This window comes from Teleopsis dalmanni, chromosome 2 (assembly GCF_002237135.1).
Source record: "Teleopsis dalmanni isolate 2A chromosome 2, ASM223713v2, whole genome shotgun sequence".
NCBI classification, from domain to species: domain Eukaryota; kingdom Metazoa; phylum Arthropoda; class Insecta; order Diptera; family Diopsidae; genus Teleopsis; species Teleopsis dalmanni.
The window spans coordinates 149,459,234-149,479,925 of NC_051847.1; the positions used below are offsets into that span (position 1 = coordinate 149,459,234).

The 20,692-nt window shown below is 29.6% G+C and overlaps 2 protein-coding genes and 1 long non-coding RNA gene across 5 annotated transcripts; 2 read left to right on the plus strand and 1 right to left on the minus strand.

Moving 5' to 3' along the window:
* Positions 1-7,336: 7,336 nt before the first annotated feature.
* LOC119679437 (calmodulin-like) lies at positions 7,337-8,274 on the plus strand. 2 transcript variants are annotated; one of them, XM_038091788.1, is made up of 2 exons: positions 7,337-7,695; positions 7,744-8,274. In XM_038091788.1, the coding sequence occupies exons 1-2, from the start codon at positions 7,545-7,547 to the stop codon at positions 7,965-7,967; spliced, it is 375 nt and encodes a 124-aa protein (XP_037947716.1). In that variant the 5' UTR covers positions 7,337-7,544; the 3' UTR covers positions 7,968-8,274. The 2 variants fall into 2 exon arrangements, with proteins under 2 accessions (XP_037947716.1, XP_037947717.1); XM_038091789.1 differs by having other exon boundaries at positions 7,755-8,274.
* A 100-nt stretch (positions 8,275-8,374) lies between these two features.
* Positions 8,375-18,675, plus strand: LOC119679439. 2 transcript variants are annotated; one of them, XR_005252400.1, is made up of 4 exons: positions 8,375-8,472; positions 15,851-16,566; positions 16,636-16,958; positions 18,443-18,675. It is a non-coding gene; the product is annotated as an uncharacterized LOC119679439 (long non-coding RNA). The 2 variants fall into 2 exon arrangements; XR_005252399.1 differs by lacking the exon at positions 8,375-8,472 and having other exon boundaries at positions 15,727-16,566.
* Positions 9,978-13,064, minus strand: LOC119679438 (transportin-3-like). The gene has a single exon (XM_038091790.1). The coding sequence runs from the start codon at positions 12,967-12,969 to the stop codon at positions 10,180-10,182; it is 2,790 nt and encodes a 929-aa protein (XP_037947718.1). The 5' UTR covers positions 12,970-13,064; the 3' UTR covers positions 9,978-10,179.
* Positions 18,676-20,692: the final 2,017 nt, after the last annotated feature.

Consider the following 20,692-nt stretch of genomic DNA (forward strand, 5'->3'; position numbering starts at 1 on the left):
ATATAAGAATATTATTTCCTTAAGACCATAAACAATGTCCTGGACAAGCACGTGCCTTTAATTGCTACCAAAAATGTTAAATGTTCGTTTTAACTCTTCAACTACTGCATGCTAGAAGCTTTAAATTCTCCATTTTGGCCAAATACGAGTACTTACCATCGTAGAGCCAGTATTGGTGTATAAGTGGGTATATGGGTATGTGTGTGTGTCATTGTAAGCTTAATTTCATTTAATTGGTATTTTCAAAATTGAAAATTACAAGAAACTCATTTATAACTGCTCAAATTTTGTTCTAAGTTTTGTTTCTTAATGTGGCTTAATTACTTCAAGAATTCAATAAAATAATATATGAGACAGATATACTGAAGGTTATTTTGAAGTTAAAGTTTTTCAGCAGAGTTTACTAACAATTCTATTAAATGTATACATCTTTTATTTTATTTTACATTCAGATTTCACGGGAAATGCAATTTAACAGATATTGTTGTTGTTGTAGCCCGCCGGAATCTGCTTGCGTGATGTTGAATGTTGAACGGCGCTTAGACGTCTTCGGCGAGTGGCTCTGGGACGTAGACCCGGCCGTTCTTGGAACCGACAGATATTAGTAAGATCAGCTATTTTGAATAATTTTTTTCTGTACACTGCATAGCTTAATTCCCATGATATAGAGGTTTAAAATATATTTTATTAAGCGCCGGTCTTTTCAACCGGGACAAAGTTATAACACCGAAAAACGGTTAACTCAATATTGCATCCATTAAGCACGAAATCTATGATTAGGTTAATTAATAGGATATTTAGTTAATCATATGATTTTAATACTGCTAAACCGGTCGGTTTATATTTATAAATTTATGTATATATAAAGAAATAAATGTCTTCCAGTTATGATTATTTGTGATTTATTAAATATATTTCATTTCATATTTTAACAGTATTGAAATACATTAAAAAGTAAGGTAGGCATATATTTATAACCCTCAAATCTTATATTGACATTGTCAATATTAAGAAATGAAATAAATCAACAAAATGAAGAAATAAAGAAAACAGTCATACTGCCAGTTAACTGCACTAAAAAAATAATCAAAAAAGTTGAAACAATACTGAAGAAAGTGTTTGTGTAAATATTCTTAATATAAAATTCCTATAAAAGCCATGTCAAAAAAATATTCTACTATTAAGATTCCAATATTTAGAGCAGTAAAAGAAAGAGAAAATTTGCATCAAAAAAGAAATAAAGAGATTTCCATTAAGAGAAAGAGAAGAGTAGTGAGCACGGTTGCCACTTGAAAATTTTTTCCGGTACCAAAATTGGTTTAAAAAGGTACCATTTCTGTAAAAAACGGTCCAAAATTTTTTTGTACCTTTTTATTTTTTTCGCTCTGTGTTTTTTATAGTGTTATAAATGAACAAAATATAAAATAGTGTAAAGTTGAATTTATAAAAAAAATTAATTGGAAATATCCACAATAAAGTTGGGTCGTCAAAAATGTACAATTTTTTGAACATGAGTAACAAACGAAAAAAAAAGTACCAATTTTGGTACTAAAGTACCATAAGTGGCAACCGTGGTAGTGAGAAAACATAATACCTATACACGGTTGCCACTTATGGTACTTTAGTACCAAAATTGGTACTTTTTTTTTCGTTTGTTACTCATGTTCAAAAAATTGTACATTTTTGACGACCCAACTTTATTGTGGATATTTCCAATTAATTTTTTTTATAAATTCAACTTTACACTATTTTATATTTTGTTCATTTATAACACTATAAAAAAAAAAGAGCGAAAAAAATAAAAAGGTACAAAAAAATTTTGGACCTTTTTTTACAGAAATGGTACCTTTTTAAACCAATTTTGGTACCGGAAAAAATTTTCAAGTGGCAACCGTGTACCTATATCTTGAAAATAAAATAGTTGATGTAAAGAAAAATCAAGACTGAGACCATTAACAAAATTAGTTTGAGGTATCACAAAAGCGTAATATGTCTAAAAGATAAAGAAGTCGATACAGAAAAAATTTAGAAAAAAATGAATAAAATAATTAACGATATAATTTATATATGAAAAGAGACGAGAGTAATACTTTAGGAAATCAGATAAGCAAGAAAACAATAATTACCAAAGAGGTAAAGAGAAATAAAGGGATAAGAGAGAATTTGGAAAAAAATATTGAAACTTTGAAAAATTGAAATTGAAAAATTGAAAAGATTGAAACTAGAAAAGAAAGAAGAAAACAATTAACAAAATAATTATTATTCAAAATCTAATATCTAAAGGATATGACATTAGAATATTAAATTATATTACAATATTAAAGAATATTTAATTCAAAATTAAAATAATATTTTAAAGGTTTAATTAAAAAAATGAAAGTAATAAGAGAAAAAAATAACATATTTCAGAGAAGAAAAAGTATATAAAAAAAAATCATAGCTAGAAGGTAATGAGTCTAGAGGTCACTACTAATACAGATCTTATAAAAATGAATTCACAACGAAATTTGATTTTAAAATATAATTTCACAGAGAGGTTATTTTTGAAAGATAGAATATCACCTTCATCACCTTATTTGTCTTCTAATAGTAACTTTCTCTTTATTGAATTTTTATTGTTCTAAATATGTTATTTTTATACATTTTGTTAGGTTTTAGTGCTAGAAAACGTGGTCTATGGAAAGAAGTTACATGGAGAAAGAACAGGAATAAACAAACAATTAACGTATAGATTAAGGCGGGTAAGAAGAAGAATAATGCTTAATAGATTTGTTTTATGGAAATGAAAAGGCTAAGGAAAAGAAGTATTATATCAAGAGAAAAGAAAGTCCATTTAATGAAAAATGAAGTTACAAAAAAAAACAGTTAAAAAAAGATTAAGACTAGAAAATAGAAATAAAAGAAAAAATTTTAAAATGAATAAGAACAAAATTATTTCAATTTTTTATTAGTCTTTTGTCTACGATTTTTTAATTGAGTTTTTTTTTTGGAAATACAGAGTAGGTATTATTCGTTTTTAGTTTTAAAGGATTTGAATTACATTCAGATATTTTCAAGAAATCGTAAAACAAATTAGTTTAAAATTTATTAAAATTTAAAACTGACTGCATAATAAAACATTAAACACTTTTTTTAAGGTAAAAATAACTTCTTAAAAATTTATTATTATTAAAAGTTAATATAAAATATTTATTATTCATTTTGTGGTTTTTAAGCAATTTTTCATAATTCTAAAATTGGCTAAGCATATTTTTGCCTTTAAACCCACTTTGCATTCTTGTGGGATTATTTTCTTATGCTTGAATAAAAAGGATAGCTACGTTATTTACATATGAGTTACTCATTGCCTTCGGTCATACATGACAGGATACATATTATATTACAATAACAACAGGCGAAAAGGGATTCGCAAAGCAGATTATAAAAATATAAATTAACATAATAGGATTTCGCAACTAAAATGGACGTTAAGGCGCTCAATGGAAAATGGCTCAAAGCGGCGCACACAACATTTACTTAGGATGTGTTTACTGAAAATACTATTAAGCATATAAACATTTTATATATAATAAAATATTTTTAAATATATAGTATATATATACACACATTAATATAATATTAAAATAGACAACTATCATCTTGTGTATATTTCAAAATAATAAAGTAAATTAGTAGTTATACGAGTAAGTTTTGAATCTAAGATTATTGCAAATTATAAATATGAATAATATAAAATCATTAAAAAATTCTATTTTAATTTTATCAAAAATTTTAATTGAAATTAAATTTAACTGTTTTACTATTTTATAAAATTCTTATAAAGAGGTTTTCGAACAGAAGTGAAACAACAACAAAAATTTATTTGTTAAATAATTTTAATTAATTGAATTTTTGGTTGACCATACAGCTGTTTCGAGTATTGCCAAATACCCTTCATCAGTGGTCTTGGAAATAATTCTTATATTTAATTATTCGTAAATAATTATTTTTGAGACTGTAAGTACCACGAATCGAACTCGGGTCCTGCCAAATATGAAGCTCAGAATCAGCGCACCTTAACCAACTGATCCAAAGCCGTACTTGACTTTTTTTTTTATGTTCGCATATTTTTGCTGGAGTTTTGCTACTTTTGCTATGAAAGTTTTTAATAACAATTTTACTTGCTGTATTTATATATTAGAACGAAATCATAAATCAGCTGTAGAATAATTGAATTAAATAATTAATTATATTTTTTATTTTTAATTAAAAATTAATTAATTAAAATTATTTAAAAAATAAATTTTTGTTGTTGTTTCACTTCTGTTCGAAAACCTCTTTATGTAAATATAACAAGTTTCTATTAAAAATATAATAGTCACTTCCGTCTAAAAAATTTGACGTTAAATTACAACTTATTCATAAAATTCTTATATAAAAAATAGCTATAAAGATTATAAAGTTTTGTTGTAATTGCTATTGTACACGAATTTTTAATGAAAATTATAGAGAAAATAGTTTTTATGAGGAGCGCGATATCAAACGAGAAAAGTATGTAAACAGACTTGATTATTACAAAAATATAAACCTCAATAATAAACATCTTCAATTTTTTATTAGGTGTACCAGTATGAAATGAGCGTTTTTTGGTGAAAATAAAACACTAATTATTAATAGGAAAGTAAAAAACATTTTATTCAAAGGATTGGCCATTGCTTTCTACACATTTTGACCACCTTTCTGGCAATTTGTGGATACCACGCCAAAAAAATTGTTCGTCTTTTAAACCAACCAGACACCCAATTTTCGACCTCCTCGTAGGAATCAAAGTGCTGCTCAGCCAATGCGTGTCCCATCGATGAAAACAAATGGTAGTCGGAAGGAGCCAAGTCTGGTAAATAAGGCAGGTGGGGTAGCAGCTCCCAGCTAAGTGGTTTGATTGCATCATGAACCCGTTCTGCTTTGTGTGCAGGTGCATTGTCATGCAGCAGAATTACCATGCCGTGTCTTCTGGCCCATTCTGATCGTTTCTCGATCAATGCATGGTTCAAATTTATCATTTGTTGTTCATAGCGACCAGCATTGACGGTTTCACCAGGTTTTAGGAGCTAGTGGTACACCACACCTTTCTGGTCCCACCAAACACACAGCATTGTCTTCTTGCCGAATCTATCTGGTTTTTTTGCAGTCGATGTTGATGGTTATCCTGGATTAACCCATGATTTTTTCCGTTTAGGATTCTTAAAATAAATCCATTTTTCATCGCCAGTAACAATCCGATGCAAAACCTATTTTCTTTCGTGTCTTTGAAGCAAAATTTCACAAGTGTTTTTTCGGTTTTCCATCTGTCTTTCATTCAATTCATGTGGCACCCATTTTCCACACTTTTGGATCTTTCCCATAGCTTTTAAACGGTCAGAAATTGTTTGTTGTGCAACATTTAACATTTCTGCCATTTGCTTTTGACCCAAAGTGTCATCTCCATCCAATATCGTTTGCAATTCGGCGTCTTCAAACTTTTTTGGCGGTCTTCCACGTTCTTCATTTCTCACATCAAAATCATTATTTCTGAACCGTTGAAACCATCTTTTGCATGTTGCTTCTGATAGAGCATGATCACCATATGCCTCGACAAGCATTCGATGCGACTCTGCACCACTTTTCTTCAAATGAAAACAAAAAATTAATACTTTCCGCAAATCATCACTTTCTGGTACAAAATTCGACATTTTTGACACGATGAAAAAATATGATGTTGTTTGTTCAATGACTTGATGTATACTAAATATATTTCACACATGTCATAGCAAACGAACAAAAAAAAATAAAGGCTCGTTCACAACAAATGTTCCCTGTCGGAACATTTGTATCTTTACGCTCACTTCATACCGGTACACCTGGTATATTGAAGTATCTTCAGTTATTAGGCTAATACTTCACTCGGCGGATATGTCAACAGACAGAATAGATTGATGACTATAAAAATCGTTAGCTTTGGCTTTGCTGACATATGAATACCTTTTATACAGAATTTGTATGCCAATATATATATAATATAATATATAATAACAAATATATAATATATTATATAAAAATTCGAACAGTTGCTCTCAACGCACTTTTCCGTTGATCCAGAATTGACATACGGCGCGGAGTCATCCTAAAGCAAGCTTTGTCAGTTCTTGTCTCAATTGAGTATATTTGCTCTAACCCAGATTTTAATTTGGGGTCGATTTTTTTATATCTAGTGGGAAAGACTAGACATCTACACAGACGGCTCCAAGATAGATGAACGTGCACTTTGTGGTATATTCTTTAAAAAATTGGATCTTAGTTTTTCGCTTTGACTGCTTAACAACTGCAGTGCATTTCAGACAAAGGCAATGGCAATTCATTATGCAGTAAAATGGATCCTAGGTAACCAGATTTTTGATGCAAAATTCTCAGTCTTTTCCGAGAGCCAAACTGCTAATTAATCCTTGGTAAACACTACAGCCACATTTTTAACAATTCGATAATGCCGGGCTTCCCTTATTGATTAAGCTAGGCATGTCAGCGTTTAACTCATATGGGCTCCTGGATGCAGGGATATTTCGGGTAATTGTAGAGCGGGCGAGCTTGCTAAAGGAGACACTTTGCTTCCTGGCATTCAAATCGACAAATAAAGGTTGCAGTTAGCCACTTCAGCTAAGATATAATCTGCTTAGCACTGCGGTATCGGTGCTGACGGGTCACTGCATAATAGGAAGACATGCTATGAAACTGGATCTACGGAAACTGTGGAGGAGGAAACTGTGCTTCACTTCATGAGTCACTACCCATCTTTAGCTAATAGAAGATTTAAAATTTTTGACGCGTCTTTTTTTACCGACCTCACCGAACTGTCATACTGCAAAATTAATGAGGTCATTGAGAAATATATATACTGACATAGTAATTTCCAAAAATTTTGTGAACTGATCACCAAGATCATGCTATATAATTTCATTGGAGATGCTTCTTTGCTTATTTGTTTATTCGACTAAATCACTAACATTAAAGGACCATAAAACTAAAACTAATCTGTTGTTGATGAATTATAAGTAGATTAATGTAAAAGCTGCTATAGACAGGTGTTTCAAAATTAAATTTTCAAATAAAAGTAATTTAAACCAAAATCTAAAAAAAAATATATTGGCTTCTTATAGTATTTTGTCATCAAATAAAGTTTAAAATATTATATATAACAACAATTTGATCAACCTTCAGATATGAAGACGCAATACAAAAAAAATTTTTTATAGCAATTAATATATTAACTGTCAAAATGCTAAATATTTTCTTAAAATATGTATTTTTTAAAATTGTTTATATTTTTTACAATAATAGCAATAAAATTATAAATGTGCAAAATGTAACAATAACTCAAACCTTACGACCGAACAACTGTGTCGTCGTCCATGTATGGAAAGTAGTTTAATGTTTTGTGTCCGTCGATAGATGATCCTAAAATTTGGAAGTATGTTTTTCAGTTTAAAAAAGTTAAATTATAGCTTCTACTGCTTGTGTAATAAATTTATCTCAAAATGGTAGAAAACCTCAATAAAAAACAAATAGAATTTTTTAAAAATGTTTTCAAAACAGTTGATAAAGTAAATAACTTGATCCGTTCGATTGGAGACAATACAACTGAAGCAGATTTTCATGACATGTTAAATAAAGTGAATAACGATGACGGTAATAATATTGATTTCTCACAAGATGAATATCGTAATGTATTTAAAGTTTTCGATAAGGATGGTGATGGATTTTTAACAATTGACGAACTAAAAACTGTTTTAAGCTACACAGGCGATGGCTTCACAGAAGAACAGATTGATTTTTTAGTGGAAGGGATAGCTACTAGTAGTGATGGTAAAATAAATTACGAAACCTTTGTTGTTGTGATGTCAACTGATATAAATGAATGTGACAAAGATAATTCTACAACATCGAGTGAAGACCAGTAATGTGAGTTACTCATAACTCACGAATATTAGATGTACTAAGGCGAAATGTAAAATTTTTTGTAGTATTGAGTAAAATAGGGGATTGTGACACCCACTAAGATTCTAAATGCACTCCAATAATATCTTTTTTTCTGCTAACTGTTTTTTGTTTGTGATTAAATGTTCAAAAAAAATGTGAAAATAGGCTAAATTAATATTGAAGAATTTTTGTTTGAAGATCAAATTCTTTTATCAATCCTTTAATTTAAAACAATGTACAGTATAACTGCCGGCATATATTAATTGTGTTTTATAATTTTGAAATAAATGGCAAAGTCATTAAAAAAATATAAATCAAAATACATCTCCAATAAAAATAATTTTATTTACAACTAAAATTTTATTTAAAATTTCAAATTTTTAAGCACAATTTTATTAGAACCACATTCCCAGTTATGAATTTTGATTTATTTTTGGGTAATCACTTCCATTCATCTTAACTAAATCTGGAAACCATAGAATAACAGTAAGTAGTTTTCTTTAAAATATGTTTATAAATAATCTGTATTAGCGATATGATTAACTCTTAGTATCAACTGTATACATTTATAATGATATCTTTAGCTTATCTTAGTTTTATTTTTTGACTCAAGTCTTGACTTCAACACTGCTTGTAGAGGTACCGGTTTATGTTGCCCTGAAAGTAATTAAGGGAAAAGTTTATCTCGAGTTTTTTCAGGTTGCCAATATTAAATAGATGACAAAATCAATACCAGATTTTGGACATTTCCGCGTGAATACCGAAAAGTTTACTGTAGTTCTTTCTAGTCACTGGTGTATACTCGTATGAACCCGCACAGACAAACTACGCATTCCTTTTAATAGAAGTTGTGAAAAATGAACAATTAAGCATTTTCTCTATGAAATTCCAGATTGGATTTCCCATCAAAGGATGAGTGGAGTGTCAATCCAACATGGTTACATGGCGACTCGCAAAAATGGTATAAAGTTGGACCCAAAACGCTTCAACGTGTAGAAGCAGGAATAGTGGGACCCAGAGCACACAAATCAATCACAATATGCACAGACTCCATAATTTTCCATGCAGAGTTCTATGCTATAATACAACCATGAAGATCTTATCCAAGAGGACATAAGACCGTTAAAATCTATATACTCTCAGACAGTCAGTCAGTACCCAAAACTCTAAACAGCCACACATTCATATCAAACATCCTTATACAGTGTAATAAAGTATTCTTTCAAAAACTCACTCCGAAGAAGCTACTTCATTTCCTCGAGATGCTAAATGTATAAATAGAAAGGGGTGCACAACAGATCAGATGGTGTCAAGTTTTCGCGGGTATGGCAGGATATCCCATTCACAAGTGACTTTGCGATTTTCCATTTGAAGTTCCTTCAGAGGGTATGAAAGTCTCTTCTCTATTATTCGTTGCTCATAAGCATCTATTAATAGCTTTTTGAGACACATTTAATGTTTTTGTCAATTGCTGTTGAGTTTAAGTTGGGTCATCAGTCAATAGCTGCTGCAATTACTCGTCTTCTCACTTTTGTGGTCTACCAATTGCTCTTTTTTGGGTACAAAATTCGACATGATAAAACCGGAAAAAACTTATGCATACACCTGTAACTTCGTCCTCTGTCGAAATCAAAATGTATGCCATGAAATGAAAAATCGCTTAAATCACTTTAAACCTCTTCTCGCCTCGTAAAAGTAAATGCACATATATTTGTATACTACATGTGAAATAATACAAATTGATTTAGCTGTTGTGAAATTTTTACAGAGTAAACTCTTATATTATTAAAAATAATGGAAATTCTTAAAGGGAATCATCATAATACCTCCTAAAACAGAATGATGTTTTTAGGCGTTATAGCAACATGATGGTCTCTACTCGCATTGGCAGCTAAGATAGCCCTCGTCACTGCCTTAAATTTCTATATAAATATTATATTAATAATGTTAAAAAAAAATTAACGCACAATTTTTTAACAGAGATACTTTATTTCAGATATTAGTCTTGTTTAGTATAGACAATAGAACCGCAAAGAGCTGCACAACTTAGTTTTTAATTTATTCCTTGTAAAAGAAATATGAATAAGTCTCCATTAAAAGTTAACTGGATAAACTTCAATCCATAAATAAAACTGCGTATAATCAAACAAACACTTCAATACAGCAGTTTCCATTTCAATCTTGGATTGATCATTAACGATATAAAAGTGCAAATTCCCTCAACGCATCAGAAATTGCTTTAGCTGAATTTCCAGTTAATACTGTGTTGACGAAATCATCCAACTGTTCTTGTCTGGCGGTTATTAAGCCATAGCAACTTACTTTTGGCAACATATTAAGTGCTTTAATAAGAAATTCTTTCAATACCTTTTCGGTTAATACAATTTTTAATTCGTAAAACACTTCAGCGACATCTGGTAGCATGTACTTATCAAGATGAAATACGGAAGCATTTAGTAGATTTACAACTAAAGATTCACCATTTTGTTCTGCAATATCTTTAACTATTGGTCGGCACTCAGTTAATTCGAATTTCGTAGTGCGACCATATTTTAGCAGATTACCAAGAAAATTCATAACTGAAAAATTCGCTTCTCGGTGATCAATAATACAGGAATGTATTGCACATTGAAAAACGTACGTTACAAATTTGCTTTGAAGGAATGATACTGGACTGCTGTCTATAAAACGGGAGCATAGGCGGAAAAAGTCATCGACTATATCCGAATTGTTCTCTAAACCATTTTCTTCTCGAAGCATGAAGACTGTAGGATCAATAAACGCTTGCACCATTTCCAATAATCCCGAAGTGTATTCCTTGATATTTGCAAATTCACTAACAAGAACTGAAGCTAGATATAGAAAACAACTATGATGTTGGATGCTATACAAGTTGACCATATGCTTCACCAATGGTTCAACTAATGGAGCTACTTGCTTGTGCAATATGCGTATACTGTACTTCAATAGACGACACGTACGTTCCATTATGCGCACATTTGATTGATACTTGTTTAATATACTTGATAACAGTGGCCATAATTCTATTAAGAGTTGTTTACTAGGATGTACTTCAATAGGGAATATATTTGATACGGTATACTGTATGATAACACAAACACAATCAATCCAATAAATGGGATCGCTACGCTTATTTTGTGGTATGCTCTCTGGTGTTGCGTTAGGATCCTCTACTAATAGCGCAAGGGGTTGTAGCTGAAATGATACTATTTCTCGTAAAGCAATTTCTAGATGCTGCCGTGGTAGGCATGAAACAACAAGTGCGAAACTTTTTAATAAATCAATTGCTAATTCTGTGCTCACATTTAATATATCCAAATATTTAGCTATGACCATTAGTTCATTCAAGTATTTGATCATTTTTTGTTTGGAGGTTGCACAAATCAATGTTAATGCCGTTATCGCTGCAGGAACCAAATCTGTATTTTGTTGTATGAAGTAATTGAGAAAGTTTAATATTGTTTCCAATATATCGGAATGATTGTCTATCCAGGAGGATAATTCTCCCAATAGCGTAATTGAGGTGTGGCGTAATGCAATATGACAGTGCTCTGGCATATTCAAAATAGCTTCAATCACTTTTTGCACTGTGTCGTTTTCATCATATACAAGATTCTTTGCTGCAATTTGCATAACAAATAAAGCGGATTCTGTTTCAATCCAAATAGAATCTGTATCGGTTAGAATTTCATACATTTTATTAAAACACCTATTTGATCCAACAATAAACATCATATCTCTTATTAGATCAGCAACTTTACTGCGAAAATATCCAAAATCGTCATTTCTATTAATCAAACCATCAGTGCAATAATCTATTTGCGCGTGCTTGTACAAGACTACCATTAGGCGGTCAACGTATGGTTTAAATTGCATGGTGAGTTTATTGTTGTTTTGGCGCAATAATTCTTCACCTAAACTATACCAAAAATTTAAAGTTATCTCGCAGACTTCATAATCAGAGTAGTCATCGCACATCAATAGTAAGTCCAGTGCCCCAATTGTATAATGAGGAATTTCAGCACATGATACCATTCGACTTAGGTATGCTTCAGCCATTACCGTAAATATACGACAATAGTTCATCATTTTGTAACGTTGGTTTTTAGTAATAGTTGTACGGTAAGATGTTTTCAATGAATAAATTTTATTGTATATTTTTGCAGATAACGTAGAATCAAGTTTATTGGCTATAGACGCTGCTTCTAAGCAACTTAGGAAACTGCATAAACAATCTGTTGATGTGTCGTGATGAAATAGTTTTGAGTCTGGCTCTAACAAAATATGGAAAATATGTTCTGTTATTGGATTTTCAATAAAGATATGTGGTGGTATAACATCTATGTCAAGCCATGAGTTATAGCAGGCCATAACACCGTTGTAAAGCTTCTCGTTTGATTCGTCTACCGTTGAAAAACAACCAAATAAGAATTCTAGTAGTTTTGGAGTGCTTGCCATAAACTGTTTGTGTACCTCTTGCTTCCTATTCTTACCTAATCGTAGATTTTTCGACTGGATTTCTTCCGGTATGCGCGCAAGTATTCCCAACAACGACAATGTAGAACGTTCTGCCAGCATTTGTAATAAATCGGTTACAGGATTTTCCCACTCATTCATCACTAATACTAAATCTGCAACTGCTACAGTAAGTTGTGTCAGTACCAGTTGATTCTCTTCACGTGTTATATGCATTATTAACGAATCTCTCAAGGTTTTATGCGAGTTTGATGGTAGTTGCATAAGGGAACTTTGAACCTTATTTCGAATTGTTTGCGCTGCAAAGAAGCATGAATTTTCGTCACGTTTCTGTTGCAATAGCTCTTCCGAAATACTCCAAGAATATATGGAATTTTTATATTTAATAAGCCATTTGTCGGCTTTTTCTCTTTCTGCAGAATCCGAGTAATAATACAACATACAAATTTGTTTAAAAACTTCGTCCACTGTAGGCGGTGAATCCATTTTATATAAGAATATTTGATCTTATTTAATATTTTACGACTTCGCTTTCACTTATGGGATATAATTAGTTATTGTTAAACACGCACTAACAAAATACTTTATGTATCTTACGCCGTTTGTGACAGCTAAAAATAGTGACGTTGCCAGATTGATTATTTTAACCTTAAAAGCAAATGAAGTATACGCTTGCTTTTATAAAAGTTACACTATGTTTACACTTCATTTTAGTGATGTTAAGTGTTCGAATATCGAATTGCTGAAGTAGTTGGAATATACTCATATCGGATCATCTAGATCGAACACTTCAAATACCAGAAAATACCAGAACTACTTGTAGAACAAATCTAGTTTGTATTTTATTACATTTTCATTATGATTTATGGAAATATTTACAAGAAAGAGTAAATACTCTCAAACATAGTGATATAGAGTTCTGTTTTACATACCACTTCATATTAGATTTTTTGTTATGCAAATACTTGAGTACCGTGTGTTGTTTGTATATATTCGAATGGTTCGCTTTGCCCAAGTTGAATGCTCTCCTTGCATATTTAAATATTAAGTGAAGCCATATCTCATATCTATCGCAATTTGTTTTTGTTTGAATCTTGAGATCTTTATTGATAACTAGTCATACTAAAAAGCATCATTGCGGTGGCGGTTTTTTGATGTAAAAGAAAGTGTGGGGAATCAATACAATTGTGTGGTGCAATCAGTATAATTGTGTGGTGGAATCAATATAATTGTGGGGTGGAATCATATAATTTTGTAGGGAAATCTTTATCACTGCCACAAAGCATTCAAAAGTATCAACAGAAAATCAAAAAAATCAAAAAAATCAAATAAAAATCATTTGTATTTGTATATGTATATATATATATATCTATATTATTTCTGTATTTACGTTAAAATGATAAACTAATATTAACACACAAAATTTTTACAAAATATTGAGGTGAAATAAAGCATAAAGCGTTACAACGAGGTTTAAATGAGTTCCAAACATTGAACACACTCTAAATAAAAGCTTTTAATGGCATTTTGACAGTTTGAGAAAGCTGTTTTTGACATATTTACCAAAAAAGGTAAACAAGTGTTTGGTGGTTGCATTTCAAACAGCTGATTAAAACGAATGTAAACACTTTCAAACGACCAGTGTAAATGCCATATAAAGCATCAATAAAACATCGATGCCATTGTGATTCTTTTGGCATCGATGCCACTATAAACTGCTTAGTTATTAAATAAAATTGATTTATAATGAGGAATTATAATTTACAATCGTTGTTCACAATTAGGTACTGTTTTGATTTCTGGCTTTATAATCTCTTTGGTTTAATAAAAATTCACATCCATGACTGGTACACAACAGGTACACAACAGTTTTGAGCCATATAAAAAAAACCAATACTTTGTTGTCTCGCATATTTCTGAAGGATTTAGTATGAAATTCAGATTACAAATGTCACTAAATACGAAAGTAAAAACTTGAGATCATTCCATTAACTGTGTCACTCACCACTGGCTTGGTGCCAGCATATACTGTAAATTTCAATTTTTTTTGGCGGTGTAGAACCATAAGTAATATTTTGATTTTATTATATTTTTATTGAATGTTTAATAATGAATCTATAACTTTTATATTTATAATTTATAAAATAAATATAATTTTATAAAATATAAAATTTTTATATATTTATAAAACAATTTTACAACATACTATACAATATATTGTCAGAGCTGAAATTTTTAACTAATTCCGCATTTATTTCTATAACATATTTACAAAGGTTTGTAAATGTATCGTGTCAAGTTTTCACATATTTTTTTTCATGATAGATCAGAGGTTAACTAAATTTTATTTTTCATTATTTAAAAACGAATTAGTTGTGCCGTAAGCAATCAGCTGGTGCATTCTACTTTATACCATTTTGATTGTCAAATTTTAGGTGACTTTTTAAATCAAGATTTACTTTTCTTTGATACAAATTTTACCTGAAATAATGTACGAGTAAATTCTGTGTAGCATTTTCAAATTTTAACAGGGATGTTACACTCTCTCAGATGCTCGCATTTACTCGAAAATTTTGCTGGTGGAACTCACTTGTGTATAAACAGTATTATTCAGAGTTACAATAAGTAGCTCATGGAACAGACCTATTATGTGCATATACTGGTTTTATCACCTTTTTAACAATAACAAAGAAGCATTAGAAAAATTTCGATTTACTAAATGCAGTAAACTTTGCGAAAAGTGTTATAAAAATTAATTTTAATTTTTAATTTTACCTAAACGTGGCTTGAGTAATAAGAAACAATTCAATCGATTATTAGAACCCACACTTAAGAAACGTAAGTTTTGGTTTTTGACGAAAGCGTGGGAAAACCTAATATCAGCTGATAGAAACATTGAGCATTTCTCCATGTTCGAGATAATTGATGGGCGGATTAAACTTAAGTTGTTTGTGTTTTTATATTATATAAAATACATAATATTTTATATTATATTATAATTATAATTCAAAATATATTCATCTGGTATCTCAGAAGTTTATCACGTTAAATAAGCTGATGTCAAAAACTTTTGTGCAGTTATTACGGGTTCTTATTAAATTATAAAAGTTAATGAAACTTAAAATGCAACACTGTATTTTACTTAAAACTTATATTAGAAAAGATATTTAAGAAACTACAATTAAGTATGCCTTGTTTTTTTAAAAACCTATTTAATTTATAAAAAAATGATAGAAATTCAATTTGTGTTTAAAATTTATTTTATAAAGTCAATTACAAAAATACGTTTGGAAAAACTTCAATTTTAAAAGTCGATTTTGCAAATTTTAATTTGCAAATAAAAAAAATTTAAATTTCTATCACGCAGTCTAAGAAATTTGTCAAAATTGAGCCCCAAACGATTGGAGTGTTAAAGTTCGCATCATTCGGTATGAAAATACTGCATGATAAGCGAAGTGGATTTTTCGGAGCTGTTATGATTATGTTAGTTGGGCTTATTTTACATTTATCTGGAGTGGGACTCAATTCAGAAGAAGCAAAGGATTTACCGAGTTTTTCGTCATCAGTTTTTCTACTTTGCATTTTGTGCTTGCTGGTTAGATTCCGCATGACTTGGTGGAATGGTTTCTCAAATGCGATGAAAGTATTTATTTTTTTAGTGGAACTTGTAGTTTGCATTTTCATTGCATGCTTTCTTACCACATTACTTTGGTGGTATTATTGCAAGGTCATTTTATTTATATGCACTTATGTTGGAAATGTACTACAGAAACGGTCTGCACTTGATAATTATGCACCAACAATAGCGCGTCTGTTGACGAATTACGTAGCGCCGCTTGCTCAATTATTTACTATAATGAAATTCCTTGGGTTCACTTTGAGATATTCAGGAACTATTGCATATATACGTGAAGAAGTTACAGCACCCACTCTGCCGGATGACAGTGACGATGTAAATGCAATTTATTGACAAGCAAAAAACACCACACTAACATCACAGGAGCACGTAAAAATTCTCAATAATGTGTTAGCTGGAAGGAAGTGTGCTTGCAAATATCACAACTTAGCACGAAGCCGTAATAAGTAAGTTTAAATTTATTGGAATAATGTAATAAATACTAGTGATTATTTTTTAACTTTACTTTCATTTAGTGAAGTATTGGAATCATGACCAAAACAGTAACACACTTAAATCAGTTCTTTTTTTATTTAAGTAACAGTAACATCGACTACTATTACTAAGTAAATGTCTGGAGATTCCAGCACATATCGTACCAAACCGTATGTCATGGTTCAGAGTAGCGCTCATTGAATTTTCAAGCAAACTTACTACAGGTTTCAAAAGTAACGGCAGAAGGAAGCTGTTAAATCCTTTCGAGAGAAACGTGTCTATCACATAAGAAGCGGAATTAAATCAACGATAACATATTTTGGTCCATTAAGAAACTCAAATTTAAATGAATAGATAGACTCTCGTAAGTACTTTAGTTATTATTTTATATATTTTGCTAGTAGTATTTTGAAGTTCGTACTAATGAAACTTTCACTTTCAAATTAGCCAGTTATAAAATTAGCTAGATAAACGAGTAGTTGGTACTGCTAAAGAAAAATACACAATAAACAATGAACTTGCTTGATGTTATATCACTTATCTTAAGCATTTACTAATAGATGAATAATTCTTCGAAATTCTTTATTTAAAATATTTTAAATTTAATAGACTATTAATTTTTTCCCTTAGAGAAGACAACAATTTAAGTTTTGGCAACTAATTTTTGCTCAACCGGTAATAGAATAAAAAAAAAAATAAAAGTTTTTCTTAGACGAATTTTAGTACGTACTCTAGTTTTTGTTGTTGTGACTCGCTGAAATATGTTTTTAAAATCCCTTTGGGAGATGGTGAGAAGCGCTTTATCGTGGTTGACAAGATTCCAGACGTTCTTGGAACCTTGTATGACAAATCAAAGAATTCATAACAATTTGTACCAGTACTACTAATTTTATTAATTTCATTAAAGTTAGCTGTAACAATCATATATAAGAATTTTACGATTATGGAAAAATATGAAGAGAAAGAAAAAATCTTCTTCAATCAGATAAAAGAGCCGTTATAATTTCACATTCTTCGAAAATTTGGTTCTACCCTTTAACACCACTAGGCGTTTCAAAATCAGTTGAACACATGAATGAAAACATTTAACCAATTCTAATGTTGAATATATCGTTAAGTGAATGAAAGAATAGGGCACTCATAAGCTTATGCCTGCACCTGTAAAAGCTTCGATAGTGACATAACAGATATTTTGGTGTCCCCTTCACGACCCTCAGTATTTATGTAGCATGATTTTCGATAGGGCAGGCTTAGCTCAGATCTATATCGTCTTATAGTCCAGTTTTTGGTAAGATCCGATGTTATGTTGAATACTTTTACCGTTTTTTGCGGATTAAGTTAAATATTTTAGATTTGTGGCTGTATTTTATAATTATAGTTCATAAGCTATTCATCTGCGATCTTTTTCGACTCCGACTAATTAAAAGACCTTCATATATTAAATATATACCGGTTATGAAAAAGTAATAAATAAAGTACTTAACATGATCTTTTATTGACTTTAAATTTTGTCTAAATATATGGTAAATATATGAGTTTATTCAACATCGTGTCCATATTAGTAAGCGACCAATTAGTAAGTTTTCAAATATAAAAGTCAAAGCCTTTTCTGCATTAAGTTTTTTTTTAGAACACAGATTTATTAACTTATGCTCACTGAGAATATCTGGGAATTCATGTGTGAAAGGAGTTTGAAGTTTGGAGTATTTAATATTTTTATCTCATTTATGGTTTGTTCAAAAATTCATTGAAAAGTTATTGTTATAAAATAATAGCAATAAATATTTGTATTAATAACATTATATAATTATATAATATTCATTAATTTTACTTTTAATTTCTTTATAGACCTAATATATTCAAAACAACTAATAGGCGAAGATATCTGAAAGATATTCTGCGGCAACAGTTAAGAGTAACTGGCACGTAGTCCGATGTAAAATAAGAACTTAACATAGGGATACTAAAGTCATAATGGAAGATCTCCAATCGGTTGGGTATTACACATTATGAAATTTTTTCTTTTTCTTCTAAATTTTTTATGTTCATTAACAAAATTTTTAATGTAAAAGGAATGTAAAATACAGATATTTATATTTATAGATTTTTGAAAGATAAATTAATACAAGCAAAGGTTACAATATTAGATCAATATAAAGTATATTATACATATATATATCTACCATATATATTATGATATCTCACATAGCTTAATAGTAAAAGACTTTCTTGAAAGTTTTATTAGATGGTGTGAACGATTTTTGCCTATATTACATTTACGTTGTTCTATTAAGAGAACCATTTTTATCTAACGAATTTTGATAGATTCAACCAGACTATTCTTTAGGATAAATTATTGATTGTTTAATTTGCTTGAAATTGGAGTTTAACATACTTTATGTATTTATTTAAGTATTACTTATATTAATATAAGAAATTATATTAGTTTAGTTAGAACTTATTAATATTATATATTAGTTACTTTTCCAAAAAAAAAAGAAAAATAAAAATCGTGATTACCAAAAAACGTGACGCAAGGAAGATAACTTTGAGTGTATGTGTTGCTTGTGTTGTATACCTATATATTTCAATATATAATAATGCAACTTAATAAAATATGTTAAGAAACAATAAATTCCCTCATCGAGTGATGGTGGTGTAAAGCTAGTGGTAACAATAGTGTTCCCAATGTGCTCACAACTATATTAAAGAGCACTATTTCTATTAAGATTGAAAGTGAGGACGTACATGCTATTGTGCTATGTCATAGATCGTTCTATTTGTACAGTATAGGCTAAATTTTCAACAAATGTACTATTTTCAATAAGATATTTACAAGTATCTATAGATTAATTTATCCATGAAGGATATACAACGCTCTTCCTGCAATTTTATTCAGCAACTAGAGCTGGCGATGTCTTCGGAGCATTGTACCCTAACAATATGCATTGAGAATATTCAAATTATTGAGACTTAAGTCAATAAAGAAAGTATTGCTTTGTTGTCAGAATAGAGGTGTCGCTGGTATACATAAAATGTGTATTTACTTCCTAGAAATATTAAACCTTTTTCGCAAGGATTTTTTGGAAATGTGGTTGTTAATCTAAGAAATATTATACCTTGACTGCAAATTCTTTTTATTTTTATTTCTTCTGAGTTTATAAAAAAAAATCGACTTTATTATTGCATCGTTTCTTTATAACTAAAGACATAGTTTTAAATTTTCTTATCGTAAGCCAATTGTATATGGTATACTAATTTGAAATGTTTAGCTACAATATGGTTTGTAGCTTACCAAATCTACATGTTATTGTTTATAATATAATATATAATTTATGGAGCTAAGCAATTTATATATGAACTTATCTTGAGCCGTGAACTCCGGGTGCAGGTGTGTAAACAAAGAATATGCTGTGTCAGCTATCTATCAATTGTAACGGGATTTTTAGATAAATGTATATAATGTACTGTATATTTAAGGTACTTAACTTGCAAGGATTCTCTGGCGATCTGTGAAACATTAAATAAACAATTATTACATTTCTAAATTTTAATAAAATTTTTTTTATTTTTTTTTAATTTAATATAAAAAATTATAATTTTTTTAATTTTAATTTTTATAAAAAATATTTATGTCATATTTAAATTATATTTAGTTATTTTTATAAAAATTATAATATAATTAAAATATTTAACACAAATCAATAAGTGTATTTTTTTTATAATTTTATGTGTTAAAGAAGGGACCTAAACGTCAAAAATTAAAAAAAAAATTATTGTTGATTAGTCGTAATAACAATTAATTACTATAATTTATTTTATAAATAAATTTTTTTTAAACTGATTAATTAATCAATATTTAAATAATATACTTTTTTTTTTTAATTTAGTTTTTAAAACATTACCTATTTGCATCAAGATTTCGACTCTATATTTCGTCTATAGTCATCTTCAGGGTACAGCACCACTTTTTAAATAGTTTATTTAACAATTGATTAATTAGCCCATTTCAAAAACTAAATTATTAATAAAAATTGTGGTCGATAAAACAAAAAAATTAATGTACAGTAGTCAGTGTATACCGTATACGTGCGAAGG